This window comes from Hemicordylus capensis, chromosome 1 (assembly GCF_027244095.1).
Source record: "Hemicordylus capensis ecotype Gifberg chromosome 1, rHemCap1.1.pri, whole genome shotgun sequence".
In the NCBI taxonomy this organism is placed as follows: domain Eukaryota; kingdom Metazoa; phylum Chordata; class Lepidosauria; order Squamata; family Cordylidae; genus Hemicordylus; species Hemicordylus capensis.
In genome coordinates this window covers 294570637-294596733 of record NC_069657.1, presented here as the reverse complement: position 1 = coordinate 294596733, position 26097 = coordinate 294570637, and the positions used below count along the sequence as shown (strand labels likewise).

General features: G+C 44.9%; 1 protein-coding gene across 3 annotated transcripts; it reads left to right on the top strand.

The window, feature by feature from the left end:
* Positions 1 to 217: 217 nt before the first annotated feature.
* GSTA1 (glutathione S-transferase alpha 1) lies at positions 218 to 22734 on the top strand. Of its 3 annotated transcripts, none has more exons than XM_053287416.1 (7): positions 218 to 326; positions 1797 to 1903; positions 12265 to 12316; positions 14374 to 14506; positions 18993 to 19134; positions 21728 to 21859; positions 22384 to 22734. In XM_053287416.1, exons 2-7 carry the CDS (start codon positions 1817 to 1819, stop codon positions 22501 to 22503), a joined length of 666 nt encoding a protein of 221 aa, XP_053143391.1. In that variant the 5' UTR covers positions 218 to 326; positions 1797 to 1816; the 3' UTR covers positions 22504 to 22734. The 3 variants fall into 3 exon arrangements, with proteins under 3 accessions (XP_053143391.1, XP_053143393.1, XP_053143394.1); XM_053287418.1 differs by having other exon boundaries at positions 251 to 293; XM_053287419.1 differs by having other exon boundaries at positions 310 to 334.
* The last annotated feature ends 3363 nt before the right edge of the window (positions 22735 to 26097 follow it).

Sequence of the window (26097 nt, the reverse complement as noted above, 5' to 3'; positions counted from 1 at the left end):
GAATTTGTGGGCTGATTATACAAAAATGTTAATGAGGGCATTTGCCCCTCAAGCAATACACCTGTTTAGCATTGCTCAAAGCTATGCTACATCATAAAATATGTGTGAGAAGAAAGCTTTTTCACCATGACACTGCAGATAAAAAGGCAGCAGGTTCTTCCCCCACCCCTGTGTACCATAGGCTGTTTGGTTCTCCCAGAAGGCGGAGCTCAGGGTTTATAACAGGCAGGAACCCACATTCCCCTCTTTGCTTGACAAGATCTTGCACTTGTTCCACAGGGCTAATACTCAAGGTCAGAACATTTCTTCATCTCAGCAGTTCACAGGTACTGAGGTACAGCACCCTAGAAAGAGGAGGGGTTGTGGGGACAAGTCTCTAGGCCCAGCCAAGCTCTGCTGGGCCCTTGAGGTGGGCAAAATGGGAGCGCTATAGTCTAGTGGAAACGAAGAAACCATTGGAAGTGTCTCCTGTCTGCTCTCAGCAAAGGGGATGGAGGAATGGATCATTATGAGATGGGGAGGGGAGGGTGGGTAACGTGGCAGCATAGAGTAAATGGTGTGATGATTCGTGAATATTTCCTTCCTTGGATTCCAGCATTTATTTCAGGGATGCTTTACATTAATGTAATGTACATTGACTATTTCGTGCTGTTGTCCTGCTGACCTTATTCCAAATATTTGTTTGCGAACTTACTTAAGGCATACAAAAAAAAGTGGATCGCCACTGGTGGATTAACAGAGAGGCAGAGTAGGCATTTGCCTATGGCAGCAAAATTTGAGGAGCAGCACGTTTTGCCCCTCCTCAAATGTTGTTGCCCCTCTCTGTGGGCGGTGGTGGCTGCAACAAGGGTTGAGTGGGTGAGGAGAAAGTGTTCCCCCTTTACCTTATTTTTTAAAAAGGCAAACTTTTTGTTGTTGAAGGTAAAAGGGTGACAAAAAGCTTAATCCGCCCTTGTGGATAGCTGTGCAGCTCTGTAAAGTGGTGGGGGGCGGAGCTAATACCTTTATTAGGACCAACCAAAAATGTTACACAGTTGTGAGCTACAAGTTTTCTCCAGAACTCTTCATGAAGAGTTAAGCTAGACATTAAGCACAGCAAAAGAGTCTCCCCCCACCCCCCCGGCCGCCTGCTTCTCCTCCTCCCCTTCACTTTGCACTGCTGAACATCCACCTCATGAAGAGTTCTGGGGAACACGGAAGCTCATGATTTTGTGTAATTTTGGTTGATCCTGATGTAATCAAGATACATTGGGCTGTAAGCTTTGTATTTTTACTTCATTTGTAATGTATTGGCCTCTCTGTAGTACAAATGTCAGCTAGCTGCTCCAGGTAAAGCAGACACAGAAGAACAGGCATTACACAATTGTAAGAAAACAGAGAGGCAAGGTAAACAGCTGAGAGTTTACTTTCTGGGAGGAGGCAACAGCTTTGGTTTCATATTTAGCTGTAATGTTGGAAATGGTAGAAATCTAGACAGATTAGTTAAGGAACACCCGTATGAAAGAATATGGTTTTGTTTGTGGTGAGGCAGCTGTCAGGGTGGGGGAAAGTGCTATTTGCTGGTCACTTTTGAAAGCTGGAGGAGGAGGAGGGAGACCAAATATTCATTTTGAAAACTGTTTAAACTGTATATCTGCTCATGCCTTGTGGTTATGAAATGGAGGCATGGCATGGCCGTAAGATAAAATGATTTCCTGATAAAAGCAACAACAAGTGAATGTTTTAAAAGGTTGTCCTACTCTGCCTGCAGTGTTTTCCATACACTTATTAAAAAGTAATCTCTTGATTCCTAACAGGAGTGCAAGAACTTAGAAAAATGGCTGAGAAACCCAAGCTCCACTATTTCAGTGGAAGAGGCCGAATGGAAACTATAAGGTGGATGTTGGCTGTAGCTGGAGTTGAGGTTTGTTTCTATGCTTTTTTTTTAAAGGCAGTTGCATTCAGCTAGTAATTTAATTGGGCAATGGCTCATTTGAGGTTTGGATAGTTCCCAGTTCTGCCTCACGAATTTCAAAAGGAAGGGCGCACATACTCTCCAATATGGCATCAATTAAAATTGGGTGTGTGCCTGTGAACGTGTCAGGACATGGCCAGGTAACCTGGGACATGTGGTGGTGCATCATGTGTAGAGGGTGTGGCCAAGCAGTCTGGGACACGCAGAGTAGAATTCTGACTGCAAGCATGCCACACATGGAAAGCAGGTCATAACATGCAGAGAGAGCACGTTATTCCCGATTACCAAAGCAGATGAACCCAGCCCATACTCTCCAACATTTCTCAAATGAAAATAGGAATACACTTGTAACAATCAATTCTTGTACCAAGCCCCCCACTCCACTATTATACCTCACTGGAGACTGGATTCTGCCCACTATGTGCTGTGCATTGCATAATGCAGAATAGCCATTTACATGCAGCTATTTATATTTACACTGCCATTTACAATCAGCTCAGTGGTGGAGCATCTGCTTCTATGCAGAAGATCCCTTCCCAGGTTCACTCCCTGGCATCTCCAGGAGCTTCCCAGACACAGATACTCCAAATCTCCTCTGGGAGGGACAGAGTGTGTTCACAGTTCAGCTGAGTTCCCACCATGGTCAGTTTGATGACTTTTGGAGCACCTCATACAGAACTTGGGTTTTGCATTCTGAATTTTGGTTTCTCCTGGAATATCTCCGGGTTATTTAAATCCTATTTTGGAGTGAGATTTCTGCTTGACCTGCTGTTTTTCCAGCTTTTCTAGCTCTGTGTGCTGGGAGTTGTCCAGACATGGCTTCATACTGCGGGTTTTTGGAAGTGAATCTGCTTTGCAGCAGATTCGGAACTATTTAATTTGCAGCATTAAATGGACCATTCACAGTTAACCTGACCCTGTCAAATCTGACCCAAATCTTTGCTGATTTTTATAGTGAACTTGCCCTTGTAACTGCCTTCATCACCTCATGTCCTCCCATCCACCCCAGACAATTTAAGAGGCCATGGAAGTTTAAAGTAGAAATCATTGCTTTCTCTCTGTGATGAAGAAAAATGCAGCCTCATAGAATCAGCTCAGACACAAAGGGCTCAGGTTATATCAGACCTGTAGTCTCCATTGTTAAACTTCCAGCATCCTTCAATAACATCTGCATATGTAAAGCCTATGTTCCTATGGTGACCAAGCTTCAATAAGATGAAGCCTTATAGGAAGACCTACATTTTGGATTCCTATTTAACTCAGGAATTTTTTTCTCCCCTTCTGGACTCCCTCCACAGAATTTCACCAATCTGCCACAGGCTCTTCTCCTGATCCCAGCACTCACAACTGCAAATCACTTAAAGAGCAGACCATACCAAACACAGCTGTCAAACTCCCCTTCATGCTGACACTTGGTGTTCTGGAAATTCACCCAGCAAACATTTAAAAACATGCGCACAAAAGTGTGAGTTTGGAAAAAAGCCGAATTATCGGCAATGGCCCCTCCACACATCACAGATAAGTGTTGGGGTATACCAGAAGCCTCGGATTTTCCCCAAAAATCTGCTGAAAATAGAAGTCTTTTTTACACTGGACATAATTTGGGCCAAGCCAGAATACACAGCCATAATTCGGGGGAAACAGAGTCGTGTCTGAACTGGTCCCTGATAGCCCACAGTGACTTTGGGGTAAATCTAGGCCTTCTGTTGTCATGTGTTTGGGTTCTCTTGGGCAGAATGATGCCGGGTGTGTGTCCAGAGGCTCTGGATCAGCTATTACTGTTGTGGTGGGGAATAGAAGAATTGGCATTGGCAGAGCAGCTGGCCATTACAGGGGAAGGGAAACGAGTAATTTAGTAACTGTTTCCACCTCCGGCTGCCCTTTCAGCTCTCTGGCCTCGGGGAGCAGTTCCAACTTCCCACAGAACCTAGTCTTGCTCCTTTGCAATGCCAGGTCAGTTCAGAATAAGACCGAAATCATCCATGACTTGATCATGGATGAGGGAGCTGACCTGGTTTGTATAGCTGAGACCTGGATGAGGGAAGCTAGTGGCCCAGTTTGGGCCCAACTTCTTCCACCAGGCTACTCTGTTGTGGAGCAGGCTAGGGGATGTGGCGGGGGGTGGGGGTGGAGTGGCTGTGGTCCATAAGGATACCATTTCCCTTATCAGGGCCCCTGTGCAACAGTTGACTTACATTGAGTGTGCCTTTCTAAGGCTGGCAACTAGGGATGGACTGGGGATTCTGTTAGTGTACTGTCTACCCCGCTGCCCATCCAACTCCCTAACTGAGCTGACAGAGCTGGTCTTGGAGTTGGTGTTGGAGTTACTCAGACTTTTGGTTTGTTGGGAATTCTCTCTGGTAGAGAAACCCTTTTTCAATTATAGCAGAGTGCACAGAGGCACAACACAGCAGATTTAGTTAGGCGTGTGTGTGTGTGCTGAGAGTAAAGTAACTTGGAGCCAGTTCATAGTTTCAAATCAATATATAAGGCATTTATTAGAGAACTCAATTCTAGAGAGGATTAGCATAGCATTCTAGTTAGGATCTCTAATCTATCTATCTAGCTGGATGCAGATGGATTCTGCATCTTCTCTGCACACATGGTGCAGGGAGAGGAGCTTGCTTGCATGTAGCAAGGTAGAAGGGACAGGAAGAGAAGGGAGGAAGGAAGTTAGTCCCTAAGAGTAGCAATCTACATTCCAAAGGGATAGTGTCAGAGCAGTAGAGAAGGGATGACCAATGTCTTGACCCTCTAGCCCTCTGACTCACTAGTCTGTCCTCCACTGTCTTTGAGACAAAAGACAGCGCAAAGTCCTTAACTTCCAACATGGTTCTGGGTGACTTCAACATCCATTGTGAGGCTGACTTGTCTGGTGCAGCTCAGGAGTTCATAGCAGCCATGACAACTATGGGCCTATCCCAACTAGTTTCAGGACCAACTCATGTTGCCAGCCACACACTTGATTTAGTCTTTTGTTCAGATCAGGGAAGTGTTCCATGGGTGCGGGATCCTATGGTTTCCCCATTGTCATGGATGGACTACTACCTGGTTAAGGTTGGTTTCACAGCCACAACCCAGCCCTGCAGGGGTGGAAGACCTATTAAGTTGGTCCACCCGAGAACGCTGTTGGAGCCAGTAGGATTCCAAAAAGCCTTTGAGGGTTTTGATGTTGGTCCTGCCAGCGACTCTGTTGATGCCCTGGTGGGAACCTGGAATAGGGAACTCACCATGGCAGTAGACATGATTGCTCCTAAGCATCCCTTCCGGTCTGCTTTAAAAGTGGCCCCTTGGTATACAGAGGAGTTACGGGGTCTGAAGCAGCAAGGTAGGCAACTGGAGTGCAAGTGGAGGAGAACTCGGCTTGAATGTGACTGGACACAGCATAGAGCCCATTTGAAGGTTTATGCGGAGGTGGTGTGTGCAGCAAAAAAACAATTCTGGTCTACGCGCATTGCTTCTGTGGGTTCACATCCAGCAGAACTGTCTTGGGTTGTGAGGAGTTTGATTCAGGCTCCTTCCAACTCAAACCAATCCCCGGGGACTTTGCTCTGCTGTGATGCTTTTAATGGGTTCTTTGCGGACAAAATCTCCTGTTTTCAGGCTGACTTGAACTCCACTGTTTCTGCAGAGTCTATTAAAGTGGTGTCCAGCAATCCCTCTTGCAGTATTAGATGGATCAGTTCCAATCTGTGATGCCTGATGACGTGGACAAGCTGCTTGGGGTGGTGCAGCCTACCACTTGTTCTCTGGATCCTTTCCCGACTTGGTTGCTTTTATCTAGCAGGGAGATTTTGGGGATGGCTTAGTTAATATCATTAACTCATCGCTGAGGGATGGTAGGATGCCTCCTTGTTTGAAGGAAGCAATTATTAGACCACTTCTTAAGAAGCCTTCCCTAGATCCCTCAGTGATGGACAGTTATAGGCCGGTCTCCAATCTCCCATGGTTGGGTAAGGTGACTGAGAGAGTGGTGGCTAACCAGCTCCAGGTGGTTTTGGAGGAAACCGATTATCTAGACCCATTTCAAACTGGCTTTCGAGTGGGCTATGGGGTTGAGTCTGCCTTAGTCGGCCTGATGGATGATCTTTACTGGGAAATCGACAGAGGGATTGTGACTCTTGGTTCTTTTGGATCTCTTGGCGGCATTCGATACCATCAACCATTGTATCCTTCTGGATTGCCTGGGGGAATTGAGGATAGGAGGCACTGCTTTGCAATGGTTCCGCTTCTATCTCTGTTGTTTCTGAAGTGTTCAGAGTGTAGATTCTTTGCTAGCACATAAGATTTTCAATGACAAACCATGAATCCACTCTCATCTGCTAACCTTAAAGACACAAACTTCAAAAATCACTTAAAAATCAGCCCTTTGCCCAATTCCTTTCAAATAATTCTGATAGTTTCCTTGCCCACCCTAGGAACCACTACCCACCACACACCTCTCTACAGCACCCCTTTCCCCCTGATGTGAAGCTATACATTTACTGCAATCCTAATTATTCCCTATGAGGAATTCAAAAATACTTTAAAAATTCACCAATAATCAGGAGTGTCCAATTGCCTTGGGGTTTTGTGGGTGGTAGGCACCCCTGTCTGTCTACCACCCACCCCGCTTTTGTGCCCCTAGGTGCTCCAAAATAGGGGATATGGGCTGTTTCGGGTCCCATTATACTCTATGTGAAAAATAATTGAAAATATTTCAAATATTCATAAAAAATCGTAGGACTGTCCGATTGCTTCAGGGTTTGGGTGGTTGTTGGCACCCATGGGTGCTCCAGAATAAGGTATAATGGGCTGGTTCTGGTCCCATTATACCCTATGAGAAAAAATAAAACTAATTTTCAAAAATTCATAAAAAATTGTACAAGTGTCCGATTGCTTTGGGGTTTGGGTGGCAGGTACCCCTGGGTGTCAGATACCATCCTACCAATTTTTGGATGTCCAAACCAGTTATAACTGGTTCGAATCAAACCACCCCCTGGTTTGGTTTGAATTCAAACCTGCAGCTCGAACCTGATGGCTGGTTCGGTTCAAATTCGAACCTTCGAACCACCCTGGTTCGAATTTGAACCGATTCCAATTCGAACCAGTTCGCACATCCCTACTGCTCTGTTGTGTACTTCTACTAGCATTTTCTGCTGTGTGCTTCTCCTGTTTTGATGAATTTTACAGCATCAGGGAGCTTTCCAGATTACACCCTGCAACGGGGTCATGGCAGATCTCAGAAGTGTGCTTCCACACTTCCTGGGTTGTGACACCACAGTCCATACACTGACAGCAGGGTGCCATTCACATTTCCAAATGCCTTGTTTAGAATTTAATTGCTGCTGTATAGTGCTATGGCGTTGTGTATCTGGTGTAAAAAGGTTGCTGGTTTTTCAGGTTGTTAGTTCCTGTGATACTGCTCCTCGTGCTGTTTACATTTCAAATGTGATTTGCCTGAACAGAAGCATTTTGCTGCTGTTGAGTAGCTAATCTGGAAAGGGCCCAGGTCAATGCTTCCCACCCCACTTTGGGTATTTGTTTGCTGATAACAGAACCTTGGCAGCCACCTATTGTTCCAGAGTCTCTATGTGTGTTAAGAGAGCCAGACAACAGTTCATGGGCAAAGAGTGGTCTAACTAGTATCCAGAGCTGCAGCTAAAAAAATTTGGACTTGCAAAGCCAATTTGCTTTTCTGTCCTACACTGCATTTTACAACTTTCTGCCAAAATTCATCCTGGACCTAAGTGCTCTGGAGCAGTTTTGGTAGAAGAACTTTGTGTGTGCTTGAGTTACCTTATTTCTGCAGTTCTGGCCACTTGTCCCTCCGCCTGGCCTGCCTACCTCACAGGGTTACGGCAACCAATCTCAACATCTGCGCACATATGCACAACACTGGAGATATGTGCACATATGTGTGCATGCATATGTACGCAGCGTGGACACTTGGTCTCAGTGTCTAATTGCCTCATCCCAATGTTTCTTTGGGTTTCAATCATGCTCATCAGGATTGCTTTACGAAAGCAGAGATATGTGCACATATAGACACATCATGGAGACACTGATGAATATATGTACACACAGAACACACTCGATACTGCTCAGAATGATGAAGTAAGAATACCACGTACTTCCAGGGTTATTTAAACAAAGGTTGGTTTATTACATTTATATCCCACTCTTCCTCTAAGGAGCCTAGAGTTATTCATGGTTATTTTTATCCTCACAAAGACCCTGTGAGGTAGGTTAGGCTGAGAGTTAAGTGACTGGCCCAGAGTCACCCACTGAGTTCTATGGCTGAATGGGGATGGGAACTCAGGTCTCCCGTCCCCCCCCCCCGCCCTTATAGTTCAGGAAGTTACAATGACTGTGTCATTTCATTGGGTGTGAAAACCATGAATATATGCCACTTTCACACTCTTGGCTTACCAGACTCTGAATATAAATGGTGGATAGAAATGCAGTATAGCAAGAAAGAGAGGATGCAATCTGCCAAGGAGTAGAAGAGGAGGGAGGGGGAACCTCAACTACAGCCTGAATGGTACCTGTGCAGATTTACCAGCATGCACACCTACGGGAGGCCTGCAAGGTGGGCCTGCCTGGGCGGCAGAGCATTCCAGGGATGGTATTGCTGGGTGCCCCACAACCATTGTTTCATGCACCCTCTCCAAAGCAATCGCCCTGAAGCCAATGATAGCCCAATGGACTGAACTGCCACGCTCCACATCCTTCTGGGCCCCCGTGGCAAGCAGAGGAAGACTTCAAGAAGATTCTGTTTTAGAAGCTTCCTGAGAGCTGTGCGAGGCCAGACCTCTATGCCTTGTGCAACTCTACCATGTGTCTCCTCACTAGTCTCATCTATCTATGTTTCACTATTTTAAAAACACAGTTTATTTGAGCTAGAAGAAATACACAACAGCAGCAGGTTAAACACAGAGCAGAACAATTCATTAGGAGTCACAGGGAGGGGGGAGAGGCTTCAGGACTCCCCCCAACTGGTTCTGGTTGCCCCCCCTCCCTTGCAGGCCTCCTGGGTAACGATGAATGCCCAATTTGGGAGGTATGTTGTGCAGCAGATAAATTGCAGCTGCCTTTCCCCCCTTCAGTGTGGCTTGTGAATTCTAATAGGAGCATTTAAATTTAAATGCAGCATATCATGCATTAAGGGGATGGGGTTAAATGGTTGTCCCACCCCCCACCCCAGGATTGAATAATTGAGTAAAAAGGAAGGACATTGCAGGCTGGCCCCATGGCTGCTCCTGCCCCCACCATTGTGAAGAAACGTAGGGTTACTCTATGCTTTCCTGGGATCTACTCTCAGTAGAGAGGTTGCTCTGATCCCAGTCTAGGAGCACGCCACTCCTTCAAGGTAGGCTGTCACCAGTTGAAGACTGATCTAAAGCCACTGACCAGGCTTAGGCATGGCTTCAACATGAACTATCTGGCTTGGGACTTACATGGTACAGCTGGAGTCCACACCACCCAGCTCAAGACAAAAATATTATTCATATACTCAGTGGTAGTCAATGACCTTACAAGGCACATGGACAAGAGTTTTGCAAGTAAGCCTCCAAAACCTTTTAAATCAAACTGAATCCACTTATGAGTATATGAACTTTATTAAGAAACAAGGGTTGCACACAGAATCAGGAACTGGAGAAAATAGGGGAAACTTGAAGTAAAGAAAGGCACACAGGAATTCAAAAGGGAAAAAACCAAGAACCTTAACTAACTAGCACTGAGTTTTCCCTAGTCTAGCACACTAAGGAAAACAAAAAGAAGGCTTTGTTTTCCACGATGTCCATAGAGCTCTCCTGCAGCAGCAAAGATATGGGGCTGGGGTGGGGGGCAGAAGTCATTGTCAGGGTTAGGGGGAAAGCACCACAAGAAGAGCATCAGTCATAGCTGGCAACCCTGCGTTCAGTTCTCCCACGTATTGTCATTCAACATACTAGTTTGCACAGAAGCAGGAAGCAGAGCTGCACAAAGCGGGGGAGGGAGCTCAAGTCAGGTAAAGGTCAAGTGTGCCGTCAAGTCGATTTCGACTCCTGGTGCCCACAGAGCCCTGTGGTTTTCTTTGGTAGAATACAGGAGGGGTTTACCATTGCTTCCTCCCATGCAGAGTGAGATGATGCCTTCAGTATCTTCCTATATCGCTGGCGCCCGATATAGTAGCAGTGGGGATTCGAACTGGCAACCTTCTTCTTGTCAGTCAAGCATTTCCCTACTGTGCTACTTAAGGTGACAGGTTTGGGATAACAATACCCAAATTAATTAGCAATCCAGAGGCTTCATTGGGTCAGATTAGTCTGTGAAATTAGTGGAGAGCAAGGCAAAACCAGCGGAAGACCGCCACCTGCTGGCGAAGGTGTGGCAAGTGCACAGAGAAATTAACAAAAAGCAGGATCACATCATGCATGTGCCCTCTGAAGAAAAGGGAGGTGTGTGCTGCCCCACTCCCCTTGAAAGCCATTGGCCCAAAGAAAAGCACAGAAGCAAGAAATGTGGAGGAACAAAATGGTAAAACCTGCATGAGCCATTTTTGGAAGGGCAGTATATAAATCAAATAAATAATAAAATAATTTAATTAAATAAATGAAATTGAGATAAAACCGATATGTATGTACGAATGGCACCAGCTGGTGATGCTGTGTTGAACTGGCTTTGGTCATCAGATATCCCACGCCCACACCAAGAGCTTTGAGTACTGTCTGGAAAAGCTCCAGGTATATTTCCACACAGGGCTTTTACTTAGCATGTCCTCCAGAATGGAGGGTGTGTCAGCCTAGATTTACCCCAAAGTCCCTGCGAGCTACCGGGGAGCACTTCATACACAATTCAGGTTTTTCATTGCACATTAATGTAGCCAAATTTCTATCTGGGATTTTAAAATCCACTTTTTGCATCGGTTTTTTGAGGCAACTTCAAACTCACAGTAAAGCCTCACACTAAGCTCGGGGTAAAGCATTTACTGTCTGAAAATGCTCCAGGTAAGGCTGGGAGAGAGACTCCTGCCTGGAATCTTGGGGAGCTGCCGCCAGTCAGTGTAGAGGAGACTGAGCTAGATAGACCAATGGTCTGGCTTGGTATAAGGTGGCTTCCTAAGTTCCCAGGTGCACTAGAGAGTCAAATGATGCACCCACTCCTCCACTTGGAGATTTAATTTCTAGAGACTTCTTGGCAGAGAACTTAATCTTGAAGGATGACTATACTAGTGGCCCACATTATAAAAGACACCCAAAGAGCTAGCAACAACGGTTTACCAAGTACGGATTCCAGAAAATAGGGATTGTCCTGCTAAATAGGGGAAATTGGAAGCAGGGGTGTAGCCAGCCCGCCGGCGGCCCGTGTGTGGCTGTGGCAGGTGCCCCCACTAGCCCCGCCCCCACGTCTGACGTCAGATGCAGGGGGCATGGTCTGGCTCCCGAACGGAGCCTTGAGTTGCAGTTTAAATGCCGAAGGGCCACCCGGCCCCTTCAGCAATTAAACTAAGGCCTTCGCAGCACAGCACAGGAGCGGCTCTTCCCTGCAGGGAATCAGGGGCCGTGAGAGCTGCCGTCTGACATCAGATGTGGGGGTGGTAGTTTAGCTCCTGAGTGGGGGCTGCGCGGCCCCTTCAGGAGCTAGTTAGGCTGGCGCTGCATTTGCAGCGCGCAGCCAGGAGCGACTCTTCCCTGCTTTTGCAGGGAAGAGCTGCTCCTGGCGGGCACTGCAAACGCAGCGCCAGCCTTAGTTTAGCAGCCGAAGCTGCGCAGCCCCGGCTCAGGAGCTAAACTACCACCCCCGCGTCTGACATCAGATGCGGGGGGCGTGTCAGGGCTGCTCTTGCGGCCCCTGATTGGTCAGCGGCCTGGGTTCTTTGAACCCATTGACCCAATGGTGGTTCCACCCCTGATTGGAGGCTGTGGCTTATAGTTCCTCTTTCCCCTTTAAGTTGCTTCAGTGCCCAAACTTGCTTCAGTGCCCAAACTGTTTTATACCTTGGTTTTCAGATGTAAAACTGCCTTTCTATAATATGTTGTATCCATACATTTGGTTATGAAGAATTTGCAATGGAATATACTTTTGCCTGACATCCCGACTGATCACCACAGAGCACAATAACCCACCTTCCAGCCCTTTGTGCCTCCCTGTCTTCAGCCCCCTGCCTTCTACCCTTCACTCAAGAAGCCCGACGACAAGTGACCATAAAGAAGGCCATGAGTTAGGGATCTCTTGCTGGTTTCCTGAGACTCCCACAGTTGTAAAACTGTTGGCTTTTGGTGGCATTTATGGAGTCTGCAGTTATCTCATGAGACTCTTGAAATCTTTTGTTGTTTATTTTCTAGTTTGAAGAACAAACTATTAAATCAAAGGAAGATCTAGCAAAGTTAAAGCAGGGTAAGTAAGCCTTCTGGCATCTGATAATGTTTTATATTTCTGTTATTAGGGTTGTTGTGTACTAATACAGAATTCGGAATGGTTTTTATTTACTCAAACTAAAAAAACATACAGTGCATGATCCTATGCATGCTTACTTAGAAGTAAACCCCACACTGTTCAGTGGAGCATACTCCCAAGTAACTATTCATAAGACTGCAACCTTAAACTATGGGTCAACCTAAGTGAGTGTGGCTCTCCATTACCCACCCACCCCGCCAAACAGTTGTGGGGTGCAACAGTTTGATCAGAATTGTGGAGTGCAAGGTGGAGGGATCCAACTCTTTCCCCACATGCCATTTTCATGCTAAAAGCTGCACCCACCTAAGCTGCTTTTTCCCCTCAAAGAGGCTACTTGCAGCACATTACAGAGACATCAGACTCACATTAGAGAGCTGTCTGATGCCTTCAAAGTGATGGCAAAACTCCTATGGGTTTTAATGAGTAGGCACTAGAGCATAGGTTCTTCATAAGAAGAGGAGATGACACACTTTGAAAAGTTAGTAGCCTCTGAGGCGGGTCTCACGATCCGTGAGACCCGCTTTTGTAAAAACTGTAAAAACAATTGTAAAAACAATTCTCAGCTTTTTAAAAACTTGTTTTTAAATTGTTCTGATTGTTTAATTGTTGTTTTATGATGTTTTTAATTGTTAATCATTGTTTTACGTTTTATAATTTTTTGTTTTAATTATTAATTGATTCTAATGGTGTTTTAATGTAAACCGCCCTGAGCCTTTTGGAAGGGCGGTATAAAAGTTTTAATAATAAATAAATAATAATAATAATAAAAAGCAGGTTTGCTGGAGCGCTCGCTCCGCTCGCTCCTCGGCTGTGAGCCTGGTGGTTCTTACGACCAACAAAAATTGGGCTAGGCTCTCCTAGCCCAATTTTTGTTGGTTGTGAGAATCGCCCCAATGTGTTCAAGGTTGCTTCCCACCAGTTCTCTCAGATCTTGCACTATGCCCTGAACAATCTCAGTGCAAGGCTTGACGCATAGAGGAATGCAAAACTGCCACTCAGTTCCCTTGTATCAAATTCTATGTTTTTAAAGATGGTATGTAGTTTTCCTAAGGACAGAATTCAAATCCACAGTGACACATATCAACATTACAATTCACAGAACTGTTTTGTTTTTTTTAATTGCCAAGCTTTTTATATAATAGAGAAGATGCATTTTTTATTGTTTGAGTTTTCTGCATTAGAGGGTTGGCAAGCTGTTATTGCATCACACTATGTTGTCATTTGAGAACTGTTTTCTAGCTGATTGATCATGCAGTCCTACCCATGCTACTTGGGTGTAAGTCCAACTGGTTGGCATCCTGACTAATGAAGCACTGATGCAACAGAAGAAGCACCAGTGCTTCTGAAAAGTTCAACTGACTCAGCTCTACTTTTGGCAAATTTTGGTGGCCTTCCCTTCTGAGGAAGTTGAACTGTACCACATGTCTCTGAGGCTCACACAGCCCTCAGGGATGTATTTTCAGGTGACACAGAAGGATTCTCGAGAAGGGGAGGCTGCTGAAATACACACACACACACACACACACACACACACACACACACACACACACACACTTGCACCAGTGCAGCATTAATTTGGAACTCTTCAGAAGTCTGCTTTTCCCATTGACTGGTGCTCCATTAGTTAGGATGTCAGCCACTGTGTTCAAAGGAGATTACTCCATAGTACATGTGTTTAGGATCTCAGCCTCAGATATTGGGTAACTTTAAACAGGGCTGGTCAGATTTTATTTGGATATTTTTATTGCGGAGATGCAGTTGCTATTGATTCTATTGGCAGACAATGGGCTATTCTAAATTAGATGAATTTGCTTATTAAAATGCCTCTGTGGTAGTGGTGTTTATTCAGGTGGGATGGGTAAATTCTAACATACAAAATCACAGTGTAAGAGGAAGAATTCAAATTCAAAGCAAGTCTTGTGAGATGTTCCCTAAAATCATTTGTCGAGGTAATCATTTGGAAGAATAAATAAGATTTCTCACCTTCCTTTCACAAGATGGAGTCCTACTCTTCCAGCAAGTGCCCATGGTGGAAATTGATGGGATGAAGATGGTGCAGACACGAGCCATCCTCAACTACATTGCAGCAAAATACAATCTCTATGGAAAGGACCTCAAGGAGAGAGCATTGTACTGTAACCTTTCTGTCTACTAAATACATATTCTTTTTTGCTACAGATCTTACAATAATAATTATTTTTCTAAGTAAATCACTTTGCAAACTATTAATTGAAAAGTAGTATATAAGTATAAGTAGTAGTAGTAGTAGCAGCAGCATAAGCATAGATAACATAAGAAAAATAGCCCTAGTTAATCTCTTAAAACCTTCAAACAGGTTATGAATCTGCATATTTCATACTGCTAGCAAAGGCATAGAAGTGCAGGGTGGAGCAATCTGAACCACTTTGATCCCTGTCACAAACAGAGTTCATGGTGGCTGCTTTCAGTAGAAGGTGGTGTGATTTTTCCATGCTCAGTCATTCGAACCATCCCATAAACTAGATCACTGGAGATTTTGGAGTAGTCTTCACTGAAAGGAAAGCACAGCCAATGAAGACTGCCATTGCTGACCAGCAAACCACACACATGGTTTTGTTTAATGAAGGTTGTAGTGGATTATAGCCTTTGTCTCAGAGCAAGCTCACGTGAGAGGAAGAAATTCTGAATCATCCCTGCTGAACTTTCTGGCAAAGGCTACTCCTAAAACTCTTCTGTATTTCTGGTAGGGTCAAAAATGGTTGCTGCCACCCCACGCCCCACCCCCACCCCCCAATTACAGAGCTTGAACCGCCATGAACTTGGGTGGAATTCCCAGGGAAAACTCTCTTTATTTTGCTATTGGAATAGTACAAAAATCTTCCAAGAAGGGTTTGGAGGAGAAGTCCGTCAATGGCTACTAGTCTGGCCATCTCCAGCCTCAGAGGCAGGATGCTTCTGAACACCAGTTGCAGGGGAGTAACAGCAGGATAGAGGGCATTCCCTGAACTCCTGCCTGTAGGTTCCCAGTGGCATCTGGTGGGCCACTGTGTGAAACAGGATGCTGGACTAGATGGGCCTTGGGCCTGATCCAGCAGGGATGTTCTTATGTTCCATGTGCAAGCCTACACATGGTGAGGAAACTGATAGCTGTTGACCGACTGAGGTGTGTTTGCACCAGAGAGGAAAAAACCCTTTCAGCCCCCACTTTCTTGAGTTAAAAATCCACTCTGAGATGCTTGTAAAATGCAAAGAACAACAACAACAGAAAACAGTTTTAACCAAAAATCAGCCCGCTGCCCAAATCCTTTGAAAAAATTCAGGTAGCTTCCTTGCCCACCCTAGGAACTACCACCCACAACACTCCACTCTACGACACCCCTTTCCCCCCGACATGAAACTATACATTTGCTGCAATCCTCATTATTCTCTATGAGGAATTAAAAAATACTTTAACAATTCACCAATAATCAGAGGAGTGTCCAATTGCCTTGGGATTTTTTGGGTGGTAGGCACCCCTGCCTGTCTACCATCCACCCCACCTTTGTGCCCCTAGGTGCTCCACAATAGGGGATATGGACTGGTTCGGGTCCCATTATACTCTATGAGAAAAATAATTAAAAATATTTCAAATATTCATAAAAAATCATAGGGGTGTCTGATTGCTTCAGGGTTTGCATGGTTGTTGGCACCCATGGGTGCTCCACAATAAGGAATAATGGCCTGGTTCGAGTCCCATTATATCCTATGAGAAAAAATAATAATAATTTAAAAAAATCCATAAAAAACCGTATGAGTGTCCGATTGCTTTGGGGTTTGGGTGACAGATACCCCTGGGTGCCAGCTACCATCCTACGGATTTTCATGTGTCTGAACCAGTCCGAACCGGTTCAAACGAACCACCCCCGGTTCAGTTCGAATCCGAACCGAACCGGGGGTGGTTTGTTTCGGATCTGAACTGCTGAACCAAAACCGGTTCGGATCCGAACCAGTTCAGATCCGAACCGAACCGCACATCCCTACAAAATAAACAGAAAGTCTAACACAAAATCTGACTAAACAACCTTTCCCTAGACTAAACTTCCCAAAGCAAAAATCCTGGCTTGTGTGCTGATTGGCTGAGCTCTGGAGTTCACTTCCAGTTAACTCTTTAGGGGTGAGGTGGCTGATCATGACAAAGGTCTATATCTATAACAGCCTTTCTAGCTACTGTGTTCCTTCTAGGAATCAGGCAAATGATGTTGTCTCGTCAAGCACCTTCATCATGGACAAAATTGCTGTTTCCAAGGAAAGTTGTATTTCCTCTGGCAGATAAGATTCTTACTCCTCTTTTTTCTGCAGACTGCAAGGATGTTGCACATACCTATTGGATGGTTCATACGACATCACCATATAATTTTTAAGGGTTTTATTGATCTTTATGGTCTCTCTCTTTTCCTCCCCAATCTTTCTCTTGAAAAAGTGATTGCTATGCAATCCATTTGTCCAACACTGGTGCACATTGGTCTGAGATAGCTAGATAGTGCTATCCTCAAGCACTAAGGTTTGAGTACCTGAAGGGGTTGGGAGTGAGAGGCACTGAGGTAGGTTCCACTCCTACCTTTCTGGTTGGTTCCAGATGGTATCACTTGGAGATTGTCACTCTTCACTACAAGAGCTGTTATACGGGGTCCTATAGGGTTCCATTCTATCTCCAGTGCTTTTTAACACTTACATAAAAGTGCTGGGAGCGATCATCAGGGGATTTGGTCAGGGTGTTATCAATATGCTCATGACACCAAAATTGATTTCTCCATTCAGCTTCATCAGGAATGCCTGCCTGGAGGTAGTAATGTGTTGGGTGAGGGATAACAAACTGAGGCTGAATCCAAGCAGGACGGAGGTACTCATTGTGGGAGGTTGGAACTTAGGAAGTGGCTTAGATCTGCCTCTCCTGAATGGGGTTACACTACCCCAGAAAGAGCAGGTACATAGTCTGGGAGTACTTCTGGTCCCAACTCTCTGGTCCCAGGTTTCTCAGGTTGAGGCAGTGGCCAGGAGGACTTTCTATCAGCTTTGGCTGATACACCAGCAGTGTCCATTTCTGGAGATAAATGACCTTAAAAAAGTGGTGCATATGCTGGTAACATCCAGACTTTACTGCAATGCACTCTACGTTGGACTACCTTTCTGCAGTCCAGAAACTGCAGCTGGTACAGAATGCAGCAGTCAGGTTGGTCTCCAGGGTTGCCTGAAGATATCATATTAACCCTATTATAAAAGAACTACACTGGCTGCCAATAGGTTTCTGGGCAAAATACAAAGTGCTGGTTATTGCCCAGCACTTTGAATGGCTTGGGTCCAAAGTATTTAAGAGAGTGTCGCCTTCTTCATGAATCCTGTTGCCTATTAAGAAAATCTGGGGAGGTCTGGTTGCAGTTGCCACCAGCTCCATTGGTGGCTACTTGAAACTGGGCCTTTTCTAGGGTTGCCCCGGGACTTTGGAGCATGCTTCCTATGAAATTAGAGCCTCCCTTTCTCTATATTTTTAAGAACGACCTGAAGACATTCCTGTTTAGTCAGGTTTATAGTTTATAGTTTTAAAGTTTAAAGTTTGAGTTTATATCTGTCTGTCTGTCTGTCTAACACATTTTTATAGTGCCCCATATGCAAGTCCCTGGGTGGTTCACAATCTAAAAACAGAACAATTTGTGTATTGTGTATTCTAAAATCTGTATTTTAAACTTTTTAATTGTGTTAATGTTTTATTTGTTGTGTTTTTATATTGTTAACTGCTGTTTTAACTTCATTTAAAATTCTTTCTTTAGGGATGTGTGTGTGTGTGTGTGTGTGTGTGTGTGTGAGAGAGAGAGAGAGAGAGAGAGAGAGAGAGAGAGAGAGAGAGAGAGAGAGAGAGAGAGAGATCTTGGTGGTGATTGCAGTGGTGGTAGTAGTAATACAGGATTGTTGTAAGGATTAGAACAAGGTAACGCATGTGGAGTCCATTGTACACTAGGGATGGCTGGTGCAGCAACGGGTTACCTTTAAAGAGCAGGGAGGGTGCTCTTACCCTTCCCCCTTCCCACTGTGTTCCCCGAACCGGTGCTGTCTACAAAATCGCTGGTGCGGAGCAGTAGTCTACCCACTTGCTGTCCTGGTCAGCATCGGACCGGAAGCAGCCGTTGTGCGTGTGCGACGTGTGCATGAGCACTGGCTGCTTTGGGCCTGATGCTGACCAGGGCGGCAAGAGGGTATGCTGCTGCCCTGCAATTTTGAAGACAGTGCTGAAGGGGGGAAATGCGGTGGGGGAGGGTTAAGAGCACCCTCCCTGCTCCTTAAAGGTAACCCCCCTGCTGGACCGGTTTGGAGGTCTTGGAAAGGACCTCCGAACTGGTTCGTGCACATCCCTATTGTACACTCATTTTTGCTATAGAAATACTGCTGCTATTATTATTATTAGTAGTAATATCAGTAGTAGTATTTATTAGTATCATTATTAAATACTATATTTATCCGCTGTTAGACCAGTATTGTGTAGAGGAAGGGAAATGTTCACTGTTGAAGAATTAGCTTTATGACCCTAAAGTTGATGCATTTTGAATTTAAAAGAGCAAGTGACATGATAACTCCTTGCTGAGAGTAATCACTTTCTTCTTTTCAGCATTGATATGTATTGTGAAGCGACTATGGATTTGAATGAAATGTTTATAACGCTTCCCTTCAAACCAGCTGACACAAAAGAGAAGGAGAAAGCTCAGTTGTTTGAAAAAATCTCTACTCGATACTTTCCAAGGTTTGAAACGGTATGAAGCAAGAAGGCAACTGATCCACAGCTGTTATTGGAGGATGTGGGATCACTCCAGCTCAGTTATTGTTGACTATTATAACTATTGGTAAAGTAAAGTAAAGTGTGCCATCAAGTCGATTTCGATTCCTGGCACCCACAGAGCCCTGTGGTTTTCTTTGGTAGAATACAGGAGGGGTTTACCTTTGCCTCCTCCCACTCAGTATGAGATGATGCCTTTCAGCATCTTCCTATATCGCTGCTGCCCGATATAGTACCAGCTGGGATTTGAACCAGCAACCTTCTACTTGTTAGTCAAGCATTTTGGTAGTAGTCTTCAATAATACTGCTGGTGGTCCCAATTGCTTTGACACATCACATCAGAAATTATTTGCTTCATTCAGACTTTTTCAAGTTTCTGTTATTGGAGGCACACTTTTCCCCTTCTGAAACGGAAAGCAGACTCTGCTCCAAAAGTAAAAGGTTTTCAGGTGTAAGAGTGTGCTGGAGTAAGAATTGCCTGCTTCCGGAGGAGGGCCCACCCCCCATGTGTCTGCATGGCTCCCCATCTCAGCATCCCTCCTGATTCAAACAAGGCAAGATGTGACTTATTCAGATCCAAAAGGCCAGGCCTGGCCCAAGCCTCACCAGTGCCTGAAGTGGACTGATTAATCACCACCCCCATCCTCATCCCCATGGTGCACCATGAGGAATTTCCTTCACCCACATGCATAGACCCTCTTCCTTCTCTTCTCCCTGAGAAAAGGCCTATTCCCTGTGGCACTTGTCATGTGCCATGAAAAACTTTCCTTCCTCTCACTTCAGCAGATCCTTGTAATTTCTCCACCTTCCTATAATCTGGACCTCTCAATTAACCCTCCGAACATACAGCCCCTTCCCAGCAGAAATAATTTGCCTCCTACCCCCTTCTCCCCACACACCCGTTCCGGAGGCCTCTTCTTTCCCCTACTTACCTGGTGGTGATGGTGGAATGGTGAGAGCTCCTTTTCCATGTTGCTTGTCTCCTGTTCTACCTATATTTTGAAAAAGCAGGGGGTTTGGAACTCAGCATCAGGAAATGTGGGCTTGGACCTTTTGCTGCTTCATTCCCGAGCCGCTGCCTTTTAAAAAAGCAGAGAGAATAGAGAGACTAAGGTGAAATGAGGTAGCCACGGCAGTGGGGGCGGGACATCACCTCTGCTAGCACCTTGTCCAACTGGCTGCCTAAGGCTGCCACCTCACTGTGCCTCATTGGCGCAGCCTCCTTTGAAGGGATTCTGCTACATCTCTCTGTTGGCTCATTCAAGCTCTCCCAATGAAAATACACAACAAAAGTACATACCTCAAGGGGAAGCAGGGTGGAAGAAGGTACATCCCAGAGCAATGATTCACACAAAGGCACAGTGGCAGCCTGCTATGTGTGCGGGTGGCTTTCAGATCCACAGAAGCAGGTACATTTCTCTTTGCATACAGTTTGGGCATTATTGGGCTAATTTAGTCTTAGCACTGTGATTAGCAAATGCCATTATCTATGTCCTTCCCCCTCATCCAGAAAGGATTGAAAAATCTGTATCTTTGTACAGCTACAAAATGCTATACATTATTCAATAAAATATCTATTTACATCACAATATTTCATGGATAATCCTATAAACCTTTTCTGTTCTGGGGTTAAATGACCCAACACCACGATGAATCAACCATTACTTTGGATAGCAATTGCAAGGATCATTGTACCTCTCTAACAGAGGTGGAGCAGGAGAGGCACAGTACCCTCTTGCTGCCTTACATTGAATCTTATGATGCTTTTAGGTTCACAGAAGACTCCTGGCTACTAGTCTAGTGTCTATAGGCCACCTCCAGCCTCAGAGGCAGGATGTCTCTCAATACCAGTTGCAGGGGAGCAACAGCAAGAAATAGGGCATGCCCTCACCTCTTGCCTGTGGGCTCCCCAGAGGCATCTGGTGGGCCACTGTGTGAAACAGGATGCTGGACTAGATAGGCCTTGGGCCTGATCCAGCAGGTCTGTTCTTATGTTCCTAAGAGAAAGTGCAAAGTGTTTGAGCCAGAGTTGATAGTAATAAAGGTTTTCTAGGAAGTGGAGTACTGCCAGATGGTTCTGATCCATTTCCTTAATGTAAGGTTGTATTTGCAGTTTGCTAACAATTGGGTACTGGCTTCTCCAACTAGTGGCTGAACTCATACATCAACACTGAGGGCTAAAGTACTTGTTACACTAACCTCGCTCAATGTGGCTCCTATTTGACTGAGATGCACAGCTCTCACTGGTGCAAATGGTTGTGGAGGAACTGATCTGGTCTGGCTAAAGTTCTTTCTCCTGCCCTATGGTCCAAATCCATAGAGATACCTGATTCAGATACTTATTAGTTTAAAAAAATAAGCAAGCACATAGGGGTTAAGTATTATGTAGTTTGAGTCTGATCCAAAGCCTTCTCATGCAATCTTGCAATGTCCTCTAAGGGGGTGATTTCCAGAAGTGCTCCATACATATTTCAATTGTAAATGTTTACCGTGTGTGTGTGTGTGTGTGTGTGTGTGTGTGTGTGTGTGTTTGTATGTGTATGTCTCTTAAAATGTTTCCTGCTCCATAGGTCCTCAAAGGTCATGGACAGGATTATCTTGTTGGAAACAAATTCAGCAGAGCAGACGTTCAGTTGTTTGAAAGCATTTTAATGGCTGAAGAGATGGATGAGAATATTCTCTCCAAATTTCCTCTCTTAAAGGTAAGTGATTTCACAACTTTCAGCAAACTATTAAAGGTGCAAAGACAGCAACTGGGATTCACTGGGTCTGGCAAGTTCTCATTAGCTACACTGTGCTATGCAAGCATTTCAGTGACAGAGTAGCAAGGTAGTTGAAAGCAGTGATATGCCAGACAGAATGGTGTCGTTGGTTTCTTCCCCCCAATTACTACTCAAGTCAAATTACAAGTTTGATTCTACATTCACTTTTCTAAGGTACTGTATACATCACACACCACTGTAACTCTGTGCCTCTGTGGAACCATTCCTGATTTACACCAATTATACATAGGATGAAGGTTGCTAGAATTCTAAAAGAGTTGGTGTTTATGTGCTGTGATTGTGGAACACTGAATCAGAAGTAGCCATTTCATTAAGCTTAAAGATAGCCTACTTACAGCAAACATTCTTTGTTCTACTGACAACCAAGTATTCAAGGACGTGCCACTTGCTAGAACATTCGTTCTTTTTCTGTTCTAAAAAGTTTTGCTCATCTCTCTTTTTAGGCTTTTAAGACAAGAATAAGCAACCTCCCTTCAGTTAAGAAATTCCTACAGCCTGGTAGTAAGAGAAAACCACCAACGGATGATAAAACTGCGGCAGAATTGATCAAAACTTTCATGTGAATCATGGCCTACAATCGTGGCTAATGTACTAGTGCAGCTATAGGCTAAAATTATGGGGCAAATATTTCAAATCATTGTGAAGGGCGACAGACATGCAGGCACAGTTTACATCCACACAACTGCAATGCAAAGTTAAAAGAACAGCTAGATTTATGGAGCAGGAATAGTGGCAATGCTATGCCACTAATCTGAAATGAAAAAAAATAAATAAATTGTTTTAAACCTCTTGTATTTCAGTACCATATTTATTTGCCTAATCAGTATTGGGTCAAAACCACATGGACAACACTGCTTTTTGACTTGCTTGAGTGTGGCTGTCATGCCTGTGCATGCCTGTGGCTGAAAAATAGTCATCAGGGTCACACTGCTAGGCCAAGCCAGGGCAATTAACCTACCTCTTGCCAGAATATGACACATTCTTGCAGTCTAAGATCCTCAGGTTATCCAATTCATGCTCTCCCAGGACTCCCTCCTCATGAAAGGACACATATACAACACATAAACATATGGAGAGAGACTTGTGGTGGTTTAGATCAGGGGCAGACCTTTCATAACTCAGGTGCTACTGGTAGTTCCCAGGTTTATCTGGAGTAGCTCTCCAGGCACTAGAACGTTTTCCTTTTCCTCTTTTCCCTTCCAGCCAGTACTGCAATCTGAATGGCTGACCGTTGAGGTGTGTGTTAAGAGAACTTGGAGAGTGTGGCCCTCAGTTCTTAATGTCTCCTTCTTCCGGTGCACAAATTGCTTTTACTTCCTCTCTCATTCATTTCTCCCCATTTTCTTCCACCACAAAGCAGATTGTCTTGTTCCTCTCCTGTCCCACAGCAATATTCTCCTGGCACTCAGAGGTTTCCTTCCCCCTTAGGCCTTAGCCTGTACATTTCAGTTTCGATACAAATTGCAATACGTTCCACCTCCCTAAATTGCTATTGTGAAACTGACTCCCTTCCTAATCCACTGTTTAGTGCCAGTAGCTCTCCAGGGCATGACATGGGTGTGTGTGTGGGGGGGGGGGGAAGAGTAGCTCCCAGAGGCCTTCAATCTGCCCCTGCCTGGTTTAGATAAAGCTTGATCAGATTTAATCAAAGAAATCAACTGTGAAGAAAAAGCAAGGGAATGAATTTGACATATTTTTGCACTGGTTATATTCTGGTTTTGCACACAGAACTATGTTCAAGTTACATATTTAAATTACATACTGTATATGATCTTGAATGAAACAATCAACTCCAGGAAGAGTAATCAGCAAATAAATAAGAAGCATACTCCTAAGCAAGAAGTCTGAGCCATGCTTTATGCTGAATCACATCTCTAGTAGGGGTGTGCAATTCGGATTTTCAGTGATTCGGTTTGGGACCTGAACCGAATCACCCCTGTTCTGTTTTGTGCCCGAATATGGGCCACCCAAATCACCCTTGATTCAGTTCGGATTCGGATTTAATCTGAATCTGAATCTGAATCAATATGGGGGAAAGGGCCCAGGGGCAAAATTTTGGGGTGGGATGGCAGTACCCAATGGGTGGAAGATACCACCCCAACTTCAGGGGGATTGGGCAAAGGGCTGATTTTTGGGGAATTTTTGAAGTTTTAGTGACTTTGGGGCAGTTCGGGGGCATAGAATGGGATCTGGGCAAAAAGAGTGGGGTGGGGTGGTAGTGCCTAATGGGTGCAGGCTACCACCCCAATTTCAGGGGGATTGGGCAAAGGCCTGATTTTTGGGGAATTTCTGAAGTTTTCATGTCTTTGGGGCAGATTGGGGCAGAAAGTGGGGCCTGGGGCAGAATAGTGGGGTGGGGTGGTAGTGCCTAAAGGGTGGAGGCTACCACACCAATTTAAGGGCGATTGGACAAAGGGCTGGTTTTTTGGGAATTTTTGAAGTTTTTGTGTCTTTGGGGCAGTTTGGGGGCAGAAAGTGTATCTGCCCCAAAAGGGTGGGGTGGGGTGGTAGTGCCTAATGGGTGGAGGCTACCACCCCAATTTCAGGGGGATTGGGCAGAGGGCTGATTTTTTGGGAATTTTTGAAGTTTTGGTGTCTTTGGGGCAGATTGGGGGCAGAAAGTGGATCTGCCCCAAAAGAGTGGGGTGGGCTGGTAGATAGTGTCTAATGGGTGGAGGCTACCACCCGTCCCCAATTTCAGAGTGATTGGGCAGAGGGCTGGATTTTGGTGAATTTCTGAGGTTTTTCTTCATAAGGTGCAGTGTGCTAGAATGATATTCATAGTAAATGAGAGTGTGAAAAAGTGAAAGTGGGGTCATGAGAGTTCTTTAATTGAAAAAAATCTCATTTACTATCATTGAATGAGAATTCACACCTCAGAAAATAAGGGAAAACATCCCTTCAGAAAAACTTCTGAGGTGTGAATTCTCATTCAATGATAGCAAATGAGATTTTTTTCAATTAAAGAACTCTCATGACCCCACTTTCACTTTTTCACACTCTCATTTACTATGAATATCAATCTAGCACACTGCACTTTATGAAGAAAAACCTCAGAAATTCACCAAAATCCAGCCCTCTGCCCAATCACTCTGAAATTGGGGATGGGTGGTAGCCTCCACCCATTAGACACTATCTACCAGCCCACCCCACTCTTTTGGGGCAGATCCACTTTCTTCCCCCAATCTGCCCCAAAGACACCAAACTTCAAAAATTCCCAAAAAAATCAGCCCTCTGCCCAATCCTCCTGAAATTGGGGTGGTAGCCTCCACCCATTAGGCACTACCATCCCACCCCACCCTTTTGGGACAGATACACTTTCTGCCCCCAAACTGCCCCAAAGACACAAAAACTTCAAAAATTCCCAAAAAATCAGCCCTTTGTCCAATCCCCCTTAAATTGGGGTGGTAGCCTCCACCCATTAGGCACTACCACCCCACCCCACTATTCTGCCCCAGGCCCCACTTTCTGCCCCAATCTTCCCCAATCTGCCCCAAAGACATGAAAACTTCAGAAATTTCTCAAAAATCAGCCCTTTGCCCTATCCCCCTGAAATTGGGGTGGTAGCCTACAACCATTAGGCACTACCACCCCACCCCACTCTTTTTGCTCAGATCCCATTCTATGCCCCAAACTGCCCAAAGTCACTAAAACTTCAAAAAATCCCCCCAAATTGGTCATGAGCCGAATCACCCGAATTTTTCAGCCCTGAAATTCGGGTGATTCAGCTCGGCCCCAAAAAATATCGGGGGACATTGAGGGTGATTCGGTTCAGCCCCGAATCACCCAAAATTGCTCATTTCAGGCACAGATCGATCTGTGCCCGAAATTTTTTGCACATCCCTAATCTCTAGACATGAATTTAAGGATTTAGTTGAAGAGTCCTCGACTCTTAAGAAACTGAAAGAATAGTTTTATTGGAATAGCCCACAACTATACCTTTTGATTATTGAATAACCTACGGGAAGCTTTTTTTATTTCCCGAGCTCAATTTATGAAACAATATCCTTGTCTCATGAGTGGCCTCTGAATGCTGGAGACAAGATGTCTCTAAATACCAGTTGAAGGGGTCCTAATGCAGTTGGAAGTCTCAAATCACAGGAGGGCCTTTACCCGGGCCCGATGCCGTGCTCTCCTCTCAAGCATGCTAGAAGGCA